At 42.2% G+C, this 23147-nt stretch overlaps 1 protein-coding gene across 2 annotated transcripts in view; it reads left to right on the forward strand.

The window, feature by feature from the left end:
* LOC138292856 (epoxide hydrolase 3-like) overlaps positions 1 to 23147 on the forward strand; it is a 122500-nt gene that overhangs the window by 44238 nt on the left and 55115 nt on the right. For both annotated transcript variants that reach the window (XM_069231693.1, XM_069231694.1), the window contains exons 3-4: positions 8997 to 9082; positions 9763 to 9920. In XM_069231693.1, coding sequence (XP_069087794.1) covers positions 8997 to 9082; positions 9763 to 9920 — 244 coding nt within the window. The remainder of the gene's footprint in view (positions 1 to 8996; positions 9083 to 9762; positions 9921 to 23147) is intronic.

Below are 23147 nucleotides of genomic sequence, written 5' to 3' on the forward strand. Positions count from 1 at the left end.
AAATGTCTAGCAGTAGTAGCTGCACATATCAGGAGGCAGCAAATACACGTGTTTCCGTACCTAGACGATTGGTTAATCAAAACCAACTCGCTAACAAAGTGTTCACACCACACAGATTATGTTATACAAACCCTTTACAAACTAGGTTTCTCCATCAACTATGCAAAGTCACATCTTTTGCCTCGTCAAACACAGCAATACTTAGGAGCGACAATCAACACAACAAAAGGGATAGCCACTCCAAGTCCACAAAGGGTTCAAAATTTTCACAAGGTGATACAAGCTATGTATCCAACACAAAAGATACACGCAAAGATGGTATTAAAACTCCTAGGCATGATGTCCTCATGCATAGCCATTGTCCCAAACGCAAGATTGCACATGCGGCCCTTACAACAGTGCCTAGCATCACAATGGTCACATGCACAGGGTCAACTTCTAGATCTGGTGTTGATAGACCGCCAAACATACATCTCGCTTCTATGGTGGAACAGTACAAATTTAAACAAAGGGCGGCCTTTCCAAGACCCAGTGCCACAACACGTAATAACAACAGATGCTTCCATGACAGGGTGGGGAGCACACCTCAATCAACACAGCATACAAGGACAATGGGACGTACATCAAAGGAAGTTTCATATAAATCACCTAGAATTGTTAGCAGTATTTCTAGCGTTGAAAGCATTCCAACCAATGATAACCCACAAATACATTCTTGTCAAAACAGACAACATGACGACAATGTATTATTTAAACAAACAGGGGGGAACACACTCGACACAGTTGTGTCTCCTAACACAAAAAATATGGCATTGGGCAATTCACAACCACATTCGCCTAATAGCACAGTTTATACCAGGGATCCAGAACCAGCTAGCAGACAATCTCTCTCGGGATCACCAACAGGTCCACGAATGGGAAATTCACCCCCAAATCCTGAACACTTACTTCCAAATTTGGGGAACACCTCAAATAGATCTATTTGCAACAAAAGAAAACGCAAAATGCCAAAACTTCGCATCCAGGTACCCACACCGCGAATCTCAAGGCAATGCTCTATGGATGAATTGGTCAGGGATATTTGCGTACGCTTTTCCCCCTCTCCTTCCATATCTAGTAAACAGATTGAGTCAAAACAAACTCAAACTCATACTAATAGCACCAACATGGGCAAGACAACCTTGGTATACCACACTACTAGACCTGTCAGTAGTACCTCATGTCAAACTACCCAACAGGCCAGATCTGTTAACACAACACAAACAACAGATCAGGCATCCAAACCCAGCATCGCTGAATCTAGCAATTTGGCTCCTGAAATCCTAGAATTTGGACACTTAAACCTTACACAAGAGTGTATGGAGGTCATAAAACAAGCTAGAAGACCATCCACTAGACACTGCTATGCAAGTAAATGGAAAAGATTTGTTTGTTACTGCCATAATAATCAAGTCCAACCATTGCATGCATCCCCAAAAGATGTAGTAGGATATTTACTACATTTACAAAAATCAAATCTAGCTTTCTCTTCCATAAAAATACATCTTGCAGCAATATCTGCTTACCTGCAGATTACTCATTCAACTTCCCTATTTAGAATACCTGTCATTAAAGCGTTTATGGAGGGCCTAAAGAGAATTATACCACCAAGGACACCACCTGTTCCTTCATGGAACCTCAACATTGTCTTGACAAGGCTCATGGGTCCACCTTTCGAACCCATGCATTCTTGTGAAATGCAATACTTAACGTGGAAAGTTGCATTTCTCATTGCCATCACATCTCTAAGAAGAGTAAGTGAAATACAGGCGTTTACCATACAAGAACCATTTATTCAAATACACAAACATAAGGTCGTTCTAAGAACAAATCCAAAATTCTTACCAAAGGTTATCTCACCATTCCACTTAAACCAAACAGTGGAATTACCAGTGTTCTTCCCACAGCCAGATTCAATAGCTGAAAGAGCACTACATACATTAGACATCAAAAGAGCGCTAATGTACTACATTGACAGAACAAAAGAAATTAGGAAGACAAAACAACTGTTTATTGCCTTTCAAAAACCTCATACAGGAAATCCAATTTCAAAACAAGGTATCGCCAGATGGATAGTAAAGTGCATCCAAACCTGCTATCTTAAAGCAAAAAGAGAACTGCCTATTACACCAAAGGCACACTCAACCAGAAAGAAAGGTGCTACTATGGCCTTTCTCGGAAATATTCCAATGACCGAAATATGTAAGGCAGCAACATGGTCTACGCCTCATACATTTACTAAACACTACTGTGTAGATGTGTTATCTGCACAACAAGCCACAGTAGGTCAAGCCGTACTAAGAACTTTATTTCAAACTACTTCCACTCCTACAGGCTGAACCACCGCTTTTGGGGAGATAACTGCTTACTAGTCTATGCACAGCATGTGTATCTGCAGCTACACATGCCACCGAACGGAAAATGTCACTTACCCAGTGTACATCTGTTCGTGGCATTAGTCGCTGCAGATTCACATGCGCCCACCCTCCTCCCCGGGAGCCTGTAGCCGTCTAGAAGTAGACCTTGAACATTTGTACATTTGTAATATATTACATTAAACCTTCATTTTGTACATACGTATTTATTCCATTGCATGGGCACTATTATTAGCATACACAACTCCTACCTCACCCTCTGCGGGGAAAACAATCTAAGATGGAGTCGACGCCCATGCGCAATGGAACCAAAGTGGGAGGAGTCCCTCGGTCTCGTGACTCGAAAAGACTTCTTCGAAGAAAAACAACTTGTAACACTCCGACCCAACACCAGACGGCGGACTGTGCACAGCATGTGAATCTGCAGCGACTAATGCCACGAACAGATGTACACTGGGTAAGTGACATTTTCCTTTCTTAATTTATTTTAGAACCACAAGATTCAAGATTTGAGGTAAGTACATAAAATGCAAGGTACGTCACATAGGTAAGTATAGAACTTTGATTTAAAACAGTAGTAAACACAGTTTAGGCTAAAATGGCAATAAGCTATTTTAAAAGTTGACACTGTGCAAAAATCCACAGTTTCTGGGGGAGGTAAGTTTGGTTAAGTTTCTCAGGTAAGTAAAGCACTAACACATTCAGTCTCCTGGGCATAGGCAGCCCACCGCTGGGGATTCAAGGCAATCCCAAAGCCACCGCACCAGCAACACAGGGCCAGTCAGGTGCAGAGGTCAAATGAGGGCCCAAAACACATAGGTGCCTATGAAGAACAGCGGTGCTCCGGTCCTAGTCTGCTTACAGGTAAGTACCTGCGTCCTCGGGGAGCAGACCAGGGGGGTTTTGTAGAGCACTGGGGGACACACATACAAGTCCACAAAACACACCCTCAGCGGCACAGGGGTGGCCGGGTGCAGTGTACAAAGTAGGCATCAGGTTTGCTATTGAAAGCAATGGAGGGACCCGGGGGTCACTTGGTGATGCAGGCAGGGCACAGGGGGCCTTCTTGGGCCAGACACCGACTGAACTAGGAAGAGGGCTGCCTGTTGGTCACTCCTGCACTGGAAGGTGGTTCCTCTCGGTTCTGGGGGCTGCGGGTGCAGTGCTTGGTCCAGGCATCGGGTTCCTTGTTACCAGGCAGTCGCGGTCAAGGGGAGCCTCTGGATCCTCTCTGCAGGCGTTGCTGTGGTGGTTCAGGGGGGTTGACTCAGGGTACCCACGTCGTCGTAGTCGCCTGGGAGTCCTCTCTGCGATGTTGGTTCTCCTGAACTCGAGCCGGTGGGCGTCGGGAGCAAAGTGTGAAGTCTCACGCTTCCGGCGGGAAGAGGGAGTTCTTTGAAAGTTGTTTCTTTGTTGCAAAGTTGTTGCAGGTTTTGAACAGTGCTGCTATTCTCTGGAGTTTCTTGGTCCTTTAGGTTCAGGGCAGTCCTCTGAGTCCTCAGAGGTCACTGGTCCCCGTCGGATGCGTCGCTGTGCAGGTTCTTTGAGTCTGGAGACAGGCCGGTAGGGCGGGGGCCAAGTCAGTTGGTGTCTCCGTCATCTCTGCGGGGCTTTCAGATCAGCAGTATTTCTTCTTTCTTCAGGGTGCAGGAATCTGATTTCCTGGGTTCAGGCTCACCCCTAAATATTAAATTTAGGGGTGTGTTTAGGTCAGGGGGGCAGTAGCCAATGGCTACTGTCCTGGAGGGTGGCTACACCCTCTTCTTTATGCCTCCTCCATAAGGGGAGGGGGGCACATCCCTATTCCTATTGGGGGAATCCTCCAAACTCAATATGGAGGATTTCTAAAGGCAGGGATTACCTCAGCTCAGGGCACCTTATGCGCTGCCCTGACTGGTAGAGGTGACTCCTCCTTGTTTTCCTCATCATCTCCTCCAGCCTTGCCGCCAAAAGTGGGGGCAGTGGCCGGAGGGGCGGGCATCTCTACTAGCTGGGATGCCCTGGGGTGCTGTAACAAAAGGCATGAGCCTTTGAGGCTCACCGCAAGGTGTTACAGTTCCTGCGGTGGGAGGTGAGAAGCACCTCCACCCAGTACAGGCTTTGTTCCGGGCCACAGAATGACAAAGGCACTCACCCCATGTGGCCAGAAACTCGTCTTGTTGTGGCAGGCTGGCAGAAACTGGTCAGCCTAGAACTAGTAGTCGGACTGGTATTCAGGGGGCATCTCTAAGATGCCCTCTGGGTGTATTTTACAATAAATCCCACACTGGCATCAGTGTGCATTTATTGTGCTGAGTAGTTTGATACTAAACTTCCCAGATTTCAGTGTAGCCATTATGGAACTGTGGAGTTCGTAATTGACAGACTCCCAGACCATATACTCTCTATGGCTGCCCTGCACTTACAATTTCTAAGGTTTTGCTTAGACACTGTAGGGGCATAGTGCTCATGCACTTATGCCCTCACCTGTGGTATAGCGCATCCTGCCTTAGGGGGCTGTAAGGCCTGCTGGAGGGGTGACTTACCTTATGCCACAGGCAGTGAGAGGTGGGCATGGCACCCTGAGGGGAGTGCCATGTCAACTTAGTCATTTTCTCCCCATCAGCACACACAAGCTGTGAGGCAGTGTGCATGTGCTGAGTGAGGGTTCCCCAGGGTGGCATAAGACATGCTGCAGCGCTTAGAGACCTTCCCTGGCCACAGCGCCCTTGGTAGCAGGGGTACTATTTACAAGGGACTGATCTGTGTGCCAGGGCTATGCCAGTTGTGGGAACAAAGGTACAATTTAGGGAAAGAACACTGGTGCTGTGGCCTGGTTACCAGGGTCCCAGCACACTTTCAGTCATAACTGGCATCAAAAAAAGGCAAAAAGGTAGGGGTAACCATGCCAAGGAAGGCATTTCCTTACAAGAGGCAAAAGAAAAAAGTAGTGCGCCGACACTAAGGTATATGGCCGATCATGCAGTAATCCATGTAACAGTGTCAGTCTCCAAGGCGGTAACAAAACTGCCTCAAGGCGGGACACACCTAAGGCATTAAACTAACAAACCAAAGGAATTTTGAAAGGCAGGCCAAGGAACGAAGGAAAGTGGTGGGAGTGCAATGGGCACTGTGAAGGTCCAAGTAGATTACAGCATATCGAAAGACAGCACATGAGTGCTGCCTATGCTTGACCTAAAAAGCACACATTTGGAAAAATAATCCATAAAGGATGCAAAGAATTTACTTGTAATGAAATATACTTGCATATATCAGATTTTCACAGACTTAACACACCGATGGATGGTAGAGGGCTGAACTGTTGCTGCCACGATGTCCCCCAAAGTCAACTGTGGTCCTGTTTGCAGTGTGGACACCAGGGGCTGTTTGCTCACTGTTACTAACAAATGAGGCCTATACAGAGCAATAAGACATCTAAACACATACATTCTGATGGTATGATATTGTTTTATACACTGTAAAACAAATACACAGGGTCCTAACCTGGACCTTATCATCTGAGCTAAAGGAAAGATTATGTGCTGATATTACAGTGCCATATCATACCATTAATACAAGTGACAAAAGATTTCACAGAAAATGGCTGAATAAAATGGGAATGTAGGTCGAAATACAGATATGTAACAGACATAAACCTATCCTGTCACTTACCAAGAAAGGTATATGTTTGACACAAGCCCAGCAGAACACACAGCATACTTAACAGTCTCTACCATCTGCCTGCTGTGTGTGGGCAGTCTCGGTTTGGTGTGGCAGTAGGAGCAGAAGTAGTGTTAGTGGCATGTGGTTTCTACAAAAACCCTTAAAAGTGGATTACAAGTAGAAGTAAATGAGCATATATTTGTCAAAACAAAATCACAATATAAATTGTAGTTATTTAAATTTGTATAGCTAAATGAAACAACAAAAAAATACAAACCATATTCTGGTCCAACAGACAAAGGTGTGTAACTCCCCTATAGTATGTTGGAGACACTGATATCTTTGTGACGTACCTGTGTGTGCTTTAGGGTTGCGTTTGGAAATTGCCGCCATATGTCGCTCTGCCACATTAGTTTTTCCTGTTGCAGTCAAATCACTAGTAATGGTGACTGTATGAGAGGAAGCTAGAGTAAAAAGTGATTATTATAATGTTTATAGTTTTTAAATAGTGTGTTAGAGGCTATGTATGAGGGATATGTCTTTGATGTCTGCATAACTGTAGAGTGGAGATAGAACAGAATTGCATGAGTGGTCGTAGGATAACTTGTACGGATAAAGACTGGGTTTAGTTCTTACATGGCCTTACGTTGGGGCAAGGCCACTGGAACAATGCGACAGGAGAGGAGCAATTTATACAGCTAGGTTCACTTAGGGTCTCATGTACGAAGGATTTTATTGTTCGCAGACCCTCTAATTTGTAAATCAGAGGGCTTGCAAACACTAAAATTATTTTTTCAATGTACTAACTTATTTAATGAATCAGAAAAGGTTTTCTGAATCGTTAAATGGGTTTAAAAAACCATTAGGAATCGCTATTTGGAAGCAACGTGTTAAGCGTCTCTTCCAAATACCAAGGCCCATATTTATACTTTTTTTGCGCCGCTTTTGCGTCACTTTTTGATGCAAAAGCGGCGCAAACTTACAAAATACAAGTGCGGCGCAAAAAAAGTATAAATATGGGCCCAAATCCTTATGGCATGTAACTGTAATCCAGTTGCAAAACATTCGTATTTTACCACCAACAAAAAGAAGGCGATAGCCATTCACAAAACCCTTCCCCTTTGTGAATTTTGGCAACAACATTGTTTGGGAATATGCTCCCCTGACTACTCCTAAATAAAGCTTTGTGTGACTTTTCCATTTTTTTTTTAAAAGCATCACATTTTCGTTAATGGATATATTTAGTTTATAAAAATGCTTTATTTAAAAAGCAATCACAGACCTGGTTAGCAGCCTACCATCCTTGTGTTTGTGGCCAGTCTTAGTGGGTTGCAATTTTTGACCTACCTCATGAATATTGATGAGGTAGGTCAAATTACGACCCTCTGCAACTCTGTATTTTGTGAACCGACCAATTTGTACAAAGGTCTGTTCACAAAATACCATAAAATGCATTCAGTAGAAGTTAGTGCACAGATTGCGACCACTTTTACTGAATCCCTTTTAATAAATACAAAATTGCAAATCGCAAATCAGTCTTAGTTTCAATTTACAAATTCTTATTTGAAATCTTTCTACATGAGGCCCTAAGGTGGCAAGAAAATCAAATTGTGGCGCAATACGGCACATTTTGTGATAGTATTATTTTATTATTTTGTCATTTTTACACATTAACACATCTCGGGGAAATGTTTTCACCTTATTAGTAAGAGTTTAAAACTCAGTAAGCAACTGAAAGTTGACCAGTCATTCTTTGCAAAGGACCTTCCACTGCACAGCATCATGTCACCACCCTTTTAGCCACATTTGATTAATTTCAGCCAGAAACTGTTTTTTTTCTGTTAAAATCTGCACATCATGCATCAGAAGATGGCTTATGTAGCAAATGCGGCAAATTCATAGTTATTCTAAAAATGCTGTCGCTGCAGTATAGCATAATTCCAGTGGCCCTGCATTAGTGTTGTGTGCAACAGGCAGGCCATTTAAAAGGGTAGGGTGCTTTGTGGGGGAGGGGGTACACTGCTCCTTGGTAATCAGACTGAGAAGGGACCCAGTTCTGCCTTGAGGAATGGCCTTTCCCACCTGAATCCCGGAGAACTTCTCCTTCACCAGCCTCCACTCATCCTGTATTATTTTTATAATGTCCATCATGGTGCTTGGCTCCGCCGCCAAATTCATTTACAGAATCTGGTGCACCTGTCACATGGCCACCTTCTTCTTTCCATTGAGGTTACCTGGAGGCAGACTGTGTAATTGTATGTACTATTTGACCCCAGATTTAACTGCAAGGGCTGTCTTCTTGGTTAAGTTCCTCTTGAGTGTTTTGGTCTACATCCTGGAGGCTGGAATTTTTTCCTGTTGGTCACATGGTCATGTAAACCATGGCTAAGAGAGCAGAGCCTAGGAAGTGGGCTCTATTTATGTGTTTCCTAAGTGAATGGGTGTCAGGTTTATGTCATTTGGGTAAAGTGTATAGTATTTGCGCATTCCCTCCCATTGGGGATCTCCATCCCAGTGGTGGACATCTCACCAAACGCGCAGAATGTGAAATATGATAGTAAATTTACTTACAGTAACCTTATGCTTATAAAGTGTGGTATAGGGGGCTCCACCCGTAGGGAGGGATTTGGAGACTCGTAAATCTACACCTTCATGACAATTTCCACTTGGAAATGGTGAGTAGTAAAAAAGAGAAGATTTACACTTAGTTGTAATAGTAGACCTGCACATGAGTAGATCTACACAAACTTACCTTTGTGAATCAGGCATCTGAATTCTAGCTGTTTCTTTAACTAGTCTACATAGCAGATGTGTGGTGCAGCATCTGAAGGATACAGAGTGTTTCTTGCTTTTACCTTAATTTTAGCACTTTTGTATTTTTGTCTTTGCATTTGCAATCTCTATCTTGTTGAACTCTTGGTCCTATCTTTTGCTCCTCAGGTCTCAGGGATACGCTTCCACTATGTGGCGTCTGGCGAGAAAGGCAAACCACTTATGCTGCTTCTACATGGGTTCCCGGAGAATTGGTAAAGAGACAACCTTGCTTTTCGCTCTCTTGGGAATGGTGTGCTCAGTTGGATTGGCGCTGAATACTGAGTGAATGTGTATTGCCCCAGTAGCCTCTATTCGGGATGGTATGTGGCACAGAAAGTACAAAACCTGTACTAGTCAAATGAGCTTGTAAGTTTTACCATGCTCAGCAAAACCTTTGTTTCCTTCGGTGCACCATCTTCCTTCTATCTTTCACTTCCCTAACTTCTCAAGTGTCTATGTCCACTGCCAGAGTGTTGCCTATCCATGTACCTGTTTGCCCCTTGCCTCTCTTTTAGTGGTATTTAGCATTTCTATTTCCGATGAGTGTGCCTCCCCTCGGTGTCTTTCTCACTCATACTTCATGTGCTAGCTTTGAGGGTATGTATGTGAGAGGCTCTTATTTTCTGATTGATTGTTTTATCTGTGTTCAGCAGGGTTGACGACTTGTGCCTATGCATAATGAACCCCATCTTTCACTTCTCTCTTGATTACTAACAAATTCTCTCTCTCTCTCTCTCTCTCTCTCTCTCTCTCTCTCTCTCTCTCTCTCTCTCTCTCTCTCTCTCTCCTTCCTGAGCACTCTCATGCCCAAATGCTTACTCACCAACTCTCACTGTATTTTGATCTTTCTTTCCTACACAGGCTCTGATGACAAAATCTTTTCTGCCTGCAGGTTCTCCTGGCGCCATCAGCTGGAGGCGTTTCGCAGCAAACACTGGGTGGTAGCCATGGACCTGCGAGGATATGGCAGCACAGATGCTCCGTCTGGACGTGACAACTACAAGCTGGAGACTTTGGTTGCTGATATCAAAGATGTCATTGAAGTTTTAGGTAATAACCGAAGTACATAGCTTAAAATAGGTAGCTCTTCCTGTTTTTAGTTAATAACCTATTTTATTTCGTAGCACTTGTCAGTATACTGGATCAAGCCTTCTTGTATGGCATGAGTTTAGAAGGCCTAGACCATTATGTTTTTAAGACTAAAGGCATATATTACAGAAGCATTATTCATTATTATGCTGCATCCTCTCTGGTAATTTACATGTTAACACGCTGGCCAAAGGAGACTACCTAACCTAATGGTGTTTTAAATATAGCTCCAAGTATCAGACATCTTTCCATCAATCAGCCCCAAATGTAGGTGATTGTGCAACAAATGTATTCGTTTAATTTAGTGTTTAGGGAGTAGCATTTATAAAGTGGTATTAATGCAACATTTGAATAGTTTACACTACCTTTGTATTGTAATAAGTATTTCATTTCTTTGCTAACTAATATTCCTATTAATTTTGGTTATTATGCGTTGCTCACAGATGTGACTCTGTAGGGATAGGAGTCCTAGGAAGGCCTTGCAAAACTGTGCGTCCCAGCTCTGTTTGTTGTTTCTTACTTGCCTTAATGTGTTTTATCTCATTAATTTGACAAAATGCAATTCCAGTAGACAACCCCATTATTTTGTCTGAAATTAAACTGTAGAGTCTAGGGCTGTACCTGGAAGGCGGTGCACAAAACATGGATCTACACCAATCACGGAGAGTGGCTGCTGTTGCCTTGTACATGGCTGTATGTGACTGGTGATTGAAGAATTTGGATTAGTAGTCCAGGCTTGACATTTCTGGAACTGGGAAGTCTAGAAAGGTGGTTCAAATAGTTAAGGAATCAGAGTGACCACCCATGGCCGTGGCATTACGTTGAGAGTAGTGGTGGTTGAGGGGGTGAGAGAAGTCCATCAGGCCTCTTTCACAAGGGAAAATAGGTTTTACACATTGCCACAATCAGATAATGACACATTCATTCCTGGAATGCCACCTGCATTTTCACAACCCTCCTGCTAAGTGGACATTTTCAGTAGGCTCTCCTAACTGGGCTGCAAAGATCATATAACAGTGGTGCTGCTCACTTTCTTGAGATAGCGCATAAAGCAATGGTGTCAGCATAGTGTATTTTATGCATTGGTGGTGAGACCAGATCTTTTTATTTGTTTTACCAAGTGTTTGGCCTACAGGCCCCTTATTGTGTAAAGCTCTGCTATGAGCTGTATGTCGAAAACCTTGAACCAACATCTTGTGTGTATGTTCTGTTAGTGTGTGGGTAAAGTGTGCATGTAGCACATGTGCAGTAGTAGGTCTGTGTCTGTAAACGAGCTTTAGTATTGAAGCCATGTGATCCATTTTAGAGTATCTGTCGGCATGGATCAGGACTGCAACTGCATTTCAGCCCAGTAGGGGCTGCATCTGCCATTGTTATTGCATTGACCCGTTTGGGGCTGCAACTGCTCAACGGCCCAGTTGGGGCTCGCATCTGCTTTGATTACTGAGGCAGCCTGTTTAGGGCTGCAACTACCCGCCTTGGCTGTGGTGAGGCTAGCAATAAACCTGCTGTTGGATGGGGTGGCAGCTGCCGGGCCCGCACCTGTGTTCAAGTGTGAGCACCACTGTGACAACAGACCAGCGCCCCCGGTTGTGGGAGTCTAGTGGGGCCGCAAGATCTGCACCGGACGAATGAGGAAAGGACCTTCTCAAACCTTCTACACCACCAGCAGTTAGAACTAAAAGACACTGTGAACTGAGTGTGGTTTGCTGTATGGTGAAGCTGATACTGCACCTGAGCTTGATTCTTGCTTGTGCTTTATTAATGGTGGTTACCAGGGTGGGATTAGCACATTGCCCTGTATTATAGGTTGGACGATGTAGCATTTCATATTGCTGTGTGATTAAAAAGTACCTTCTTTTTCTTAAAAGATAAGCACTATGCTGGGCACTGAATATATTGTTTCTCTTGGTTGATTGTTGAATGCTGAGCCCAGACACTCCAAACTACCTCCTTGAAGATCTTGTGAATGCTATCCCTCACTATGCTGAGAGTCAAGTGCAAGAAGGCTTGTACATGGCTGAGTTTGCAAAGTCATAGTAGGATGAGCTCCTAGGACAACAGTGGCAAGCAACCTCATCCACAACTGAAGCCCAGTAGCTCCGGTCTTCCCTGTGGCCCCTGAACAGGGGCTGACAACTGCCAAAGCAGGCAGCTAGTTTTAGTTCATTCTTTGTTTTCAAACGGGATCACAGGACACCAAGCATGGTTTACCAGTTCCGAGATTTGTGAAGGAAAGACACAATGCTTGCTCCAAGGCAGAAGGGCATCCTTACAGAGGACACCAGTCAACTACATTTGGCCTCCTGATGCACCACATTTCAACTGCTCAAACCCACAGCACACACATAGCTGCCAAGTTCTTTGTTTATGTGTGACATTTCAGGGCTTCAGTGTTTGTCATTCCATTGCCAAATGAGTGACACTTTGAGTGACACTTAATCGCTAGAAAGTGCCACTTCCTCATGAACCATATCATGTTCCCATCTCACAATGTGTCACTCTCTACGTTGGACCTCTTAAGCTTACGTGAGTCTAGCCAAGACCGATCTGGAATGCCCAGTAGTAAAGCTGAAAATACGGAAATGCAATTCCCCCATATAGCTTTTTCTTCCTCTATTTTTTCCAAGCTATTGTGGGGTGTTTATAAGACCAGATAAAGCTAACTAGTTCCCACTGCAGTTTCCTTAGCCATTCAGTTTTAAAAGATAATGGGATAGCATTAAAAATAAATGTGAATTTTGGCAGTACCACCATTTTTATTAGATTTGTTCTGCCTAATATAGAAAGACGTAAATGTGACAATTGGAGGAGTAGCTTCTTAGTTTTCCTAAGGCGCTGCACAAAATTCACTTGGGCCATCTCTGCCAGGTTCTTGACCACTTTAACCCCTAAATATTGAATTTCGTCTTTCTCTAATGGGTTATCTTGAGGGCCATTCCAAGACTGGACTTTGAGAGCTTCTGCAAGAATCAATTCTTTTACTCGATATGAGGCAAAATTAGCCAAAACCTTTCTAGGTTTCTCATTGTTAGGATTTCTCTTGAAAGGGTCCCGGTGGACTCTCTGAATTTCCAAAGCCAGATCGAGGGAGGTCACCATCGGGATATGGTCTTTAATGAAGGATATTATAAAGTCTTTAATATTGTCTCCTTCCACACCTTCCGGAATATTCAAGAATCTGAGGTTATTCCTCCTACACTTCCTCAGTAAATACAGCTGTGAATTTGGCTAATATGGATGGAGTTCCCCCCTCCTCTTCTGTATTATCACACAGCCCATCTATGCAGGAGGCAGAACATGATACAGTCGGGGCGTCTGTGCTTCTGCACAAGGCAGAGTCTGAACGAACTAATGTATCCCATACGGATTCCCTTCTCCAGTCATTACTACATGAGATGAGAGACAAATTTGCTGTTTCTGAATCTGACCAAGCTAAAATCCAGGGGCTCTGTGATGGTCTTGATGTGAAAATCACTAATTTAACGGAGAGGCTAGGGGTTATGGAATCTTCTATCTGTGCACTACAGGCAGATGTGGAGTTGAATACTCATGAGGTCCAAATGCTGAAACGAAGTGAGAAGGATCTGAGAGAGAAACTAGAATCTTTGGAAAATCATTGTAGGAGGAATAGCCAAGACCGATCTGACAGAATTTAAATGAGTGTACATGCTATATTCTTACTCTCTCTCGCTTTCTCTCTCTCGTCGCTCTCTCTCTTGTCACTCTCTTTCGTTCTCTCATTAGTGTCCACTGCATGTATGTATTAATTTAGCCATAGTCATTGTTTGACAAAGCAGCAGAATGAAAGCTATTTCTTCCTACGATGCTGCCAGCTTTGATGGTGGCAATGAAGCCTATTGGAGACAGAGACTGCAGTGCTGCACTCACAGAGCTTTGCTCACCCTGGCTGGACTTATCCAGGAAGACAAGGCAGGAGAGATGGGGTGGCTCTGCCGACGCAGGGCTAACACTTCCTGATTTTCATCGAGAGCACCGATGCGGATGTGATGCGCTGCGGGGAGTGGTATTGCTACACTTGCAAGCACTCTTTCTTTCGCTTACTGAAGTGGATGAGACACTCTGTTCGTACGTTGTGGTGCTTTTGTACCTCTGTTCTTCTCAGGCATTTTAGCTTTGCTGCCATGGGGCCAACACTTCCTGGTTTATTTTTTAACATTGACGCAGACGAGAAGCGCTTTTGTTCATCATGCAATGGCCCCTACGTATATAAAACATAAAGAGTTGTGAGTGGGATTTCTTTCATGAAAATCTTCCCCTGATTATTTCAGGTCTGGTGTCTACTTTTATTTTGTCCTGATGATGACCCTGGAGGATTTATCCTAGGAAATGGGTCAAAACGTCAAAATGATTTTTAACCCACCCTTTACATTTATTGTTGGATACAAACTTTAATGCTTCATTACTTTGAGTTTTAATCCCTCAATCGAAATAATCCAAAGGGTAGTGGGAGCCTGGTGTTTTCTTGAGCATCCTGTATGTAGCTATCTATGGTTCACTGATTATCACGTATTCACTGCGACGTCACTTGGAGCACCTTTTTCCTTTAAATATGTTGGAAAAAATATATATTCAAAATATTTGCAATATGGTGGATGTAATCTTTTTCTTGAAAGTGAACAATTGACTTAGATGACAGGTCAATATATTTCCCATGTCTTAATGTTAGTTTATTTTAAAAAAACGTTTGTTCTCCCAGTAGAACATTTGTTTGAATGATGCCAGCTTTGATAGTGGCAGGTAAGCATATTTGATGCGGAGACTGCAGTGCTGCACTCACAGAGCTTTGCTCACCCTGGCTGGACTTACCCTGGAAGACAAGGCAGGAGCGATCGGGTGCCGTGGCAGGCTCTATTCAGATCAGGCCGCACCAGTGTCATGGTTGGGAGCAGGTGGGTCCAAAGCTACTTTCTCAAATTCAGGGGTACCCAGGTGCTGACGTGACCACTGTGTTGATCCCTGGGCCACGTGATGCCAGCCTGTTCAGGCAACACTCAAAATGATTCGCATGACTTCCTGCTCACTGCCCAATTGCAACAGAAAGGGCCTCAGTTTTAAGGGGACTGTCCTTTCAAGCCATGTGATGAAACAAACTGGGCCAAGGGCAGGCTGTGCAAAGACTGTTGTATAATGACTGCTGTATAATGGCTGTTGTACCTATGGCAAATAGTGCACCTCTTTGTGACTTTCTATTGCCTGAGGCTGTGACAGCTGCTTCAGATATCTCTAGCGCCTTGAGTATTTAATCCTATGTCAGAAAGACAAGGAACTATTAATTATGCATCACACTGAATTTCAATGAGTTCATAAGTTGATGCATGAGAAAGGTATTAAAACCATTAGTCTAACCTGTGATGCGTGGCACTTGGCAGGGCTACATGCATATGGGGAAATAAAAGGATTAAGGGAATGATTTAGCGTTTGGTGGAGGGAGTTACTCCGACACAAATGTGACAGATGTCCTGTCCACTGTATTACAATTCCATTATACCCTATGGAACTTGTAATACAGCGGATGGGCTTTCCATCACATTTGTGACAGAGTAACCCCTCCGCCAAACTCCAAATCGGGGCCTAGGTCATTGGATACTCACAAATTATACCAGAAGAGGTTGGTTAAAGTGCTTTCCCAGTAGCTCTAGTGAAACAGCTTGTGCCCGCACTTGGACCTCAACTGTCAGTCTCATGGTTATGGGTCAGTAGTGATCCTGCGAGTGGGGAGTACCGTCGTGAGATCACAAATTGCGAGAGGGGAACAGTTGGTCAGCCAGAAAGTTAAGCAAGGGGGCAGGATGGTACAGCTGTTGCACGTGTAAAAGACCTTAGGGCCAGATGTATGAAAGCATTTTGCATTCGCAAACAGTGCGAATGCCCGTTTGCGAATGCAAAATGCCATTTCAGAATGTATGAAATACATTCTGAACACAATTTTAAGGAGTGGCAAAAATAGCGATTCCTTAAAATTACGACCCTGTTTAGAGAGTCGCAAATTGCGACTCTCTAAATTAGAAACCGCAAATAAGGATTCCTTATTTGCGATTCCTTAGCTCATGTATGAAGTAATTCCTAAATGTGATTTTGGCATTTAGGAATCGCTAATTACCATCAAGTTGAACTTGGTGGTAACCATTTGCAGAATTTAAAAATGCATTTAAAATGCATTTTTAAATTGTACATGTAAAGCACACATGCCCTTTTGGCATGTGTGCACCTTACATGTCCTCCCCAAAAAAATTGGGGTGCAGCAGAGGGGGCCTTAGGCCCCCAGCACCCTGGGGTTTTGCATTTCCAAAATTGCGATTTCTGGTTCGGAAATCGCAATTTTGGAAATGCAAAAAATTTCCAGATACGTACCAACAGGCCCATAGGTGCGGATGGGGCCGGTATCGCAATTTGCGATTCGGTGATAGCATTTGCGATTTTTAAGAAATCGCTATTACTGATTCGCAAATGTGATACATGGCACTTTGCGAGTCGGAAATAGCGATTTCTTAAAAATCGCTATTTCCGAATCGCAAAAGGCCTTGATGATACATCTGGCCCCTAGTTCCCAAAGGCAATATATTGTCTTTTGACTTTCTTTTTTGTAAGGAACCTTACCTATTTTAATTTGTAGTTTTAGCTGTTAAGCTTTATAAGTCAATCAATCAATCAGGATTTCTAAAGTGCGGCTAATCATAAGTCCTGGTGTAGTGATAAATAAATCCAAAAGACAGCGTTGCTCTTGAAGCGAGTAGGATTTAATGGAGCACTCACACACGCACCTAACGAACAAAATGCTCCTGCGGTCAGGACTCATTCCATTCAGAAAATCCTTAATTCTAATTACACTATTACACATCTCCTTCTTTTCAAACAAACAAGTGAAATAAACAAATACGAAATAAAACAGTAACATGCAATAAAAATGTGTAATATAAATTTCTACTTTAGCGAATCTATTACCTTTTTAAAAAAAAAATAAAAAAAACTAAACTTACCTAATACATTAGAAAATCATTGTATGTGTTTGGTAATTTTTTATGTCTACTGACCCTGACACCAAACTCATTCACATAAACATTTGATGATTTGTATTCTTCACATTGACTCAACAAAGTATTGTCAGTAACACTTGTTCTACTGTTTGAATCTACTTTGACTGATTCACATCCAAAATCGGGATCAGATAAACGGCTTAATTCACCACAGCCTTCAAAGTTAACCTGTGCTAATCTGGAACAATGCCACCATGAACCATTACTCAGCATAGCTGAAGTTTCACTGATTCTGATAACTTTCCAAGGTTTTGAATACTTCGATTCTCCTTTTCCAACATGTATAGGAAGCTTGATCTTAACCCAGTCACCAACATCAAGACTTTTTTAATTCGCCCTTGCACTTACGTTTATTCTTAAGATCAACATTCATCCTGGCCTCATTATATATCCTATTCATATCATAAATGTGCACTTTTTTTTGCAACCAAGATGGATTTAGACCTAATCTCGGTTTTCTTCCCTTCAACATCAAAAATGGAGAAAATTTAGTTGAACAATGAGGTGTACAATGATAGGACCAAATCAATTGAGCAACCTGTTCCTTAACATTAATCCTAGGTTTTAATGCAAGCTGTATTGCCTCTAATAAAGTTATATTAAATCTTTCAACTAAACCATTCATATTCGGTGCATATAAAGCAGTTTGTTTATGTTTAATTCCTAGATTAGACAAAAAATCTTGTAATTAGGAAGAAGTAAATTGTGTACCATTGTCACTAGTGATAATATCAGGATACCCTTCTCTTCTGAAATAATTGTTTAGAAACTCAAAAACCTCATCAGTATTGGGTCACTCGATCCACTTATACTCAACCCATTTGGTAAAATAATCATTGATGACCAACACATATATTTTTTCTAAACTAATCCCTTCATAAGGGCCTAGTAAATCCATAGCTAAATCCTTCCATGGTTGTTCTGGAAACCTCAGCATATTGACCTCAATTTTCAGTGTTTTCAAAACCAAAATCCTGACACAACTTACAGTTTTTAATAAAATCAACTATTTCTGAGTCCATGTACGGCCACCAAAGCTGATCTGTCAATTTTTTAATGGTTCCAGATTGACCCAAATGTCCGATATGGGCTATGGAAATCAATTTACTTCTTATTTCTTTAGGAGGTACAAAACATTCACCTTTAAGCACCATATCATTTTCTATAAACAACCCATTTCTAACTTTCCATAAAACTTGAAAATCCTTTGTCACAAATGTCTCTAATGGACAACCTTTTATGATAAAACTTCATCTTTATCATATGCTGAAACCCATTCCTTTTCTGAAATGACCTCAGAAACCGACAAAACTGCATCTTTCACACTTGCAACAACACACTCTTCAATCACTTCAGTATCTGTTATCATTTCCTTATTGCAAGACAATCTCGATAAATAATCCGCTCTGATATTCCTTGAATCTTGCAAATAAGAGAGTGTAAAATTGTATTCATACAATTTTGCTAAAATACGAATGAGTCTTGAAGATGCTTTGCCAATACTGTTTTTTGATAGTAAAGAAATAAGCGTTTTATGATCAGTTCTCAATCTGAAATGTTTACCCCATATATACATCTTAAAGTGTTCAACAGACCACGCACAAGCAAGTGCCTCTCGTTCAGCTGTTGAATATTTAGACTTTTCAGACAATGCCCTAGAACCAAAAGCAATGGTTTGTTCAACATTACCTTTGACTTGAGTGAGAACTGCTCCTATTCCTAATGAACTAGCATCCACAGTGATAACATTAACTGCATCACAAGAATATGGTGAAAGTGGTTGAAAATTCACTATAGATTTTTTAAACTTGTTGAAAGCATCATCCTTATTAGACCACCTGAATGTTTCATTTTTCTTTAGTAATACACGTAAAGGCATAACTAGATCATTGGCATTTTGACAAACTTAGAATAGTACTAACATAGACTTAAAAAAAGAATGAACTTCGTCTTTGTTTCTGGGCTCTTCAATGTTTTCTATCACCTTTAGTGAATTTTTGTTTGGTGTGATTCCTTTTTCACAGATAGAATGACCTAAATAGTCTATTTCATTAGTTAAAAATGTGCATTTGTCCAAATGAACCGTCATTCCCCTATCACTTAAAATTGACATCACTTTTTCCAACATCATATAGTGTCTTTCTTTAGAATCTGTATGGATCAATATATCATCCTGAAAAGTAATGACATTTGCAACATCTTTAAATAAAAAATGCATTAATTTTTTTAATACAGAAGCAGCCGATGCCAACCAAAAGGCATACGTTCATACTGAAAAGCACCATCTGGAGTAATGAAAGTAGTAATGCAACGAGACTCAGGAGTCAACTCTATTTGATGGTATGCTGCCTTCAGATCAATCTTTGAAAACAACTTCTAACCCTCTAACTTTGTGAAAAGCTCTTGAATGCGTTAAAGTGGAAAACAGTCCACCAAGATTTGCTTAGTCACAGACCTTAAATCAGCACATAAATGCAAAATTCGTGTTTTTTTTTCTCACAATAATTATTGGAGATACCCATTCTGCAACATCAACAGGCTCAATAATTCCCTCTTTACACATTTTAACTAACATCTCAGATAATTCCTTGCTGACCAATAACGGAACATGCATTAATTTGTGTTTGATGGGAACAGCATTTTTTAAGTTGAATGTGATGTGAAAATCCTGTCACCTTACCTATCTCTTTCCTAAATATTTTTTTTAATTTGTCTTAACAGCAGCTCCAATTTATCTGTAACTGTGTTCAAACCTTGGACAGGCTGTATATTATCAGACAGATACACTGGATTATTTGCATTTGGATTGAGCACCATTCCCATTTTCTTTTGATGATGCCAGCCAATAACATGTAACCCATTAACAGTGACATACAATTTACCAATAATTGCCCTGTTAAAAAATCTGATCTCTGCGATAAAGAATCCAAGCATATCAATCTCTTTGCCCCTAAAACCATATACTTTGACATCGTTGGGTTCTAACTTTATATCACCTCAGTTTTTATAAAAAACTGATCTGATAAAATAGTGTATGGAGATCCAGAATCTGCCAAAACTTTAACACTCAAACCATCAATGGCAATTTCACAGTCAGGTGGAATATAAGGTTCTTTGTCAATTTCTGTGCAGCTAAAACCCTTTCCCACATTTTCTATATCAGATTTATTCATATCATTATGTATTATTTTGCTTTGTTCATTAATGCAAGAATCCTTTTCCTTAATACTCAGGACAAAACAATCTTCCATCTCATTATTAGTCTTCGAGTCCTCCAGTGTAGATATTCTTCTGTTGAAAACCAATCTGCATACATTGCCAAAATGACCAGTCTTCTTGCACTTGAAACATTCTTTGCCTTTGGCTGGGCTAAACGTGAATTGCGATGCATGTGTTTTGGAACCACACTTATCACAAATTGTTTTATTGACAATGGATCCTGAACCTTGTACAGTGGATCCTGAACCTTGTTTGTTGGTATTGACTTGTTTTCCTTTAGCAGACATTCCTATGTAGTTAGCCTCATATTTCTCCTTGTCATGCAAGGATACAGCTGCAATATCTTTATTAATGTCATCATTAATGGCTTCGAAAGATTTTATTGTACACTCAACACTTTTAGCCGTATCAATTGCTTCTTTCAAGGTAGGATTGCGTTGTCTAAGCAGTTGTTCCTGTATCTTTTTATTTGAACAGAAAATAATCATCTGATCTCTAATATAAGTATCTGCTGTTGCACCAAACTCACAGTCTGCAGCCAAAATTCGTAATGCAGAAATATATGAGTCAACAGACTCATTAAGTTGTTGATGACATGTAAAAAACGTATACTTTTCTATAACAATATGTGGTTCTTCAGGAAACCTTCTTTTAAACCTATCAACAGCTTCAGAAAAACACTCATAGTCTCTGGCGTCCGTGCCAGATGAGGTTGGGCTGGTTCAGCTTCAAAACCAACCAAATTGAGTAGTAACACTTTTTACCTGTGTGATTCAAATGAATCTCCATTAATTGCAAACATGTAGGTTTTAAAATGTCTGAACCATTTTTCCCATTTCATAGTAGCCTCATTTGCAGAATAACAAAATGGCAGAGGTGGATTTCCACAAGTGTTATTCATTATTTACGATGCAGTTATTATTTAAATATTACATATATATATATATATATATATATATATATATATATATATATATATATATATATATACACATATATATGTATATATATATGTATATATATATATTGTAGGAAGCTGGCTCTGTATATACTATCTCAAAGTGAGAGATAGTGTGCCCAGAGTCCGAGGGTTCCCCTTAGAGGCTGATAGTGTCAAAATTAGGTAATTCTAATGCTCTATTTTGTGGTAGTGTGGTCGAGCAATAGGCTTATCAGAGGGTAGTGTTAGGCATTTGTTGTACACACACAGGCAATAAATGAGGAACAGACACTCAAAGACTTAACTCAAGGCCAATAGTTTTTATATAGAAAAATATATTTTATTAATTTATTTTAGAACTACAAGATTCAAGATTTGAAGTAAATACATAAAATGCAAGGTACTCCACTCAGGTAAGTAAGGAACTTTGAATTAGAGCAATAACGTACACAGTATAAGTTAAAATGGCAATAAGCTATTTTAAAAGTGGACACATTGCAAAAGTCAACAGTTCCTGGGGGAGGTAAGTAAGGTTAAGTTTCTGAGGTAAAGCACTTACAAGTTGAGTTTCCTGGGCATAGGCAGCCCAACGTTGGGGGTTTAAGTCAACCCCAAAGTCACCGCACCAGCAACACAGGGCCGGTCAGGTGCAGAGGAGGGCCCAAAACACATAGGTGCCTATGGAGAACAGGGGTGCTCCGGTTCCGGTCTGCTGGCAGGTAAGTACCCGCGTCCTCGGGGAGCAGACCAGGGGGGTTTTGTAGAGCACTGCGGAGGACACAAACAGACACACAAAACACTCCCTCAGTGGCGTCTGAGTGCAGTGTGCTTAGTAGGCGTCGGATTTTCTGTGGAAATCAATGGAGGGACGCGGGGGTCACTCTAGTGATGCAGGCAGGGCACAGGGGGGCTTCTCGGGCCAGCCACCGACCGGGCTAGGCAGAGGGTCGCCTGATGGTCACTCCTGCACTGGAGTTCGGTTCCTCTCTGTCCTGGGTGCTGCGGGTGCAGTGCTTGGTCCAGGCGTTGGGTTCATTGTTCCAGGCAGTCGCTGTCGGGGGGCCTCTGGATCCTCTCTGCAGGAGTCGCAGTGGTGGTCCAGGGGGGTCGTCTCAGGTTACTCACGTGGTCGCAGTCGCCTGGGAGTGCTCATTGCAGTGTTAGTTCTCTGGAGATCGAGCCAGGGGTGTCGGGAGCAGAGGGTGAAGTCTCTCTCTTCCGGCGGGAAGTGTGAGTTCTTTAAAAGTTGCTTGAAAGATGCAAAAATGTTGCTTTAGGTGAACAGTGCTGCTGTTCTTGGGAGTTTCTTGGTCTTTCGGGGTAGAGCAGTCCTCTGAGGCTTCAGAGGTCGCTGGTCCCTGTCGGATGTGTTGCTGTGCAGGTTCTTCGAGTCTGGAGACAGGCCGGTAGGGCTGGGGCCAAGCCAGTTGTCGTCTCCGTCGTCTCTGCAGGGCTTTCAGGTCAGCAGTCCTTCTTCTTTGTGTAGGTTGCAGGAATCTGATTTCCTGGGTTCTGGGTTGCCCCTAAATACTGAATTTAGGGGTGTGTTTAGGTCAGGAGGGCAGTAGCCAGTGGCTACTGTCCTGGAGGGTGGCTACACCCTCTTTGTGCCTCCTCCCTGATTGGGGGGGGCACATCCCTAATCCTATTGGAGGAATCCTCCAATCTCAAGATGGAGGATTTCTAAAGGCAGGGGTCACCGCAGCTCAGGGCATCTTACGGGCAGTCCTGACTGGTGGGTGACTCCTCATTGTTTTTTCATTATCTCCTCCAGCCTTGCCGCCAAAAGTGGGGGCAGTGGCCGGATGGGCGGTGCCAGGGCTGTGCGTCGTTCTCACGCACTGATCTTTTTAGCTACAAAACAGTCTCTAAAATGGCTGCCAAGCAAATACCAATTAAATTCAACACACTCAATTCAGTGAAAATGCTCTGCCTCACCACTTCCTGCTCCCATGCGCAGTGCGTCCACAC

The sequence above is a fragment of the Pleurodeles waltl genome, chromosome 4_2 (genome assembly GCF_031143425.1).
Source record: "Pleurodeles waltl isolate 20211129_DDA chromosome 4_2, aPleWal1.hap1.20221129, whole genome shotgun sequence".
In the NCBI taxonomy this organism is placed as follows: domain Eukaryota; kingdom Metazoa; phylum Chordata; class Amphibia; order Caudata; family Salamandridae; genus Pleurodeles; species Pleurodeles waltl.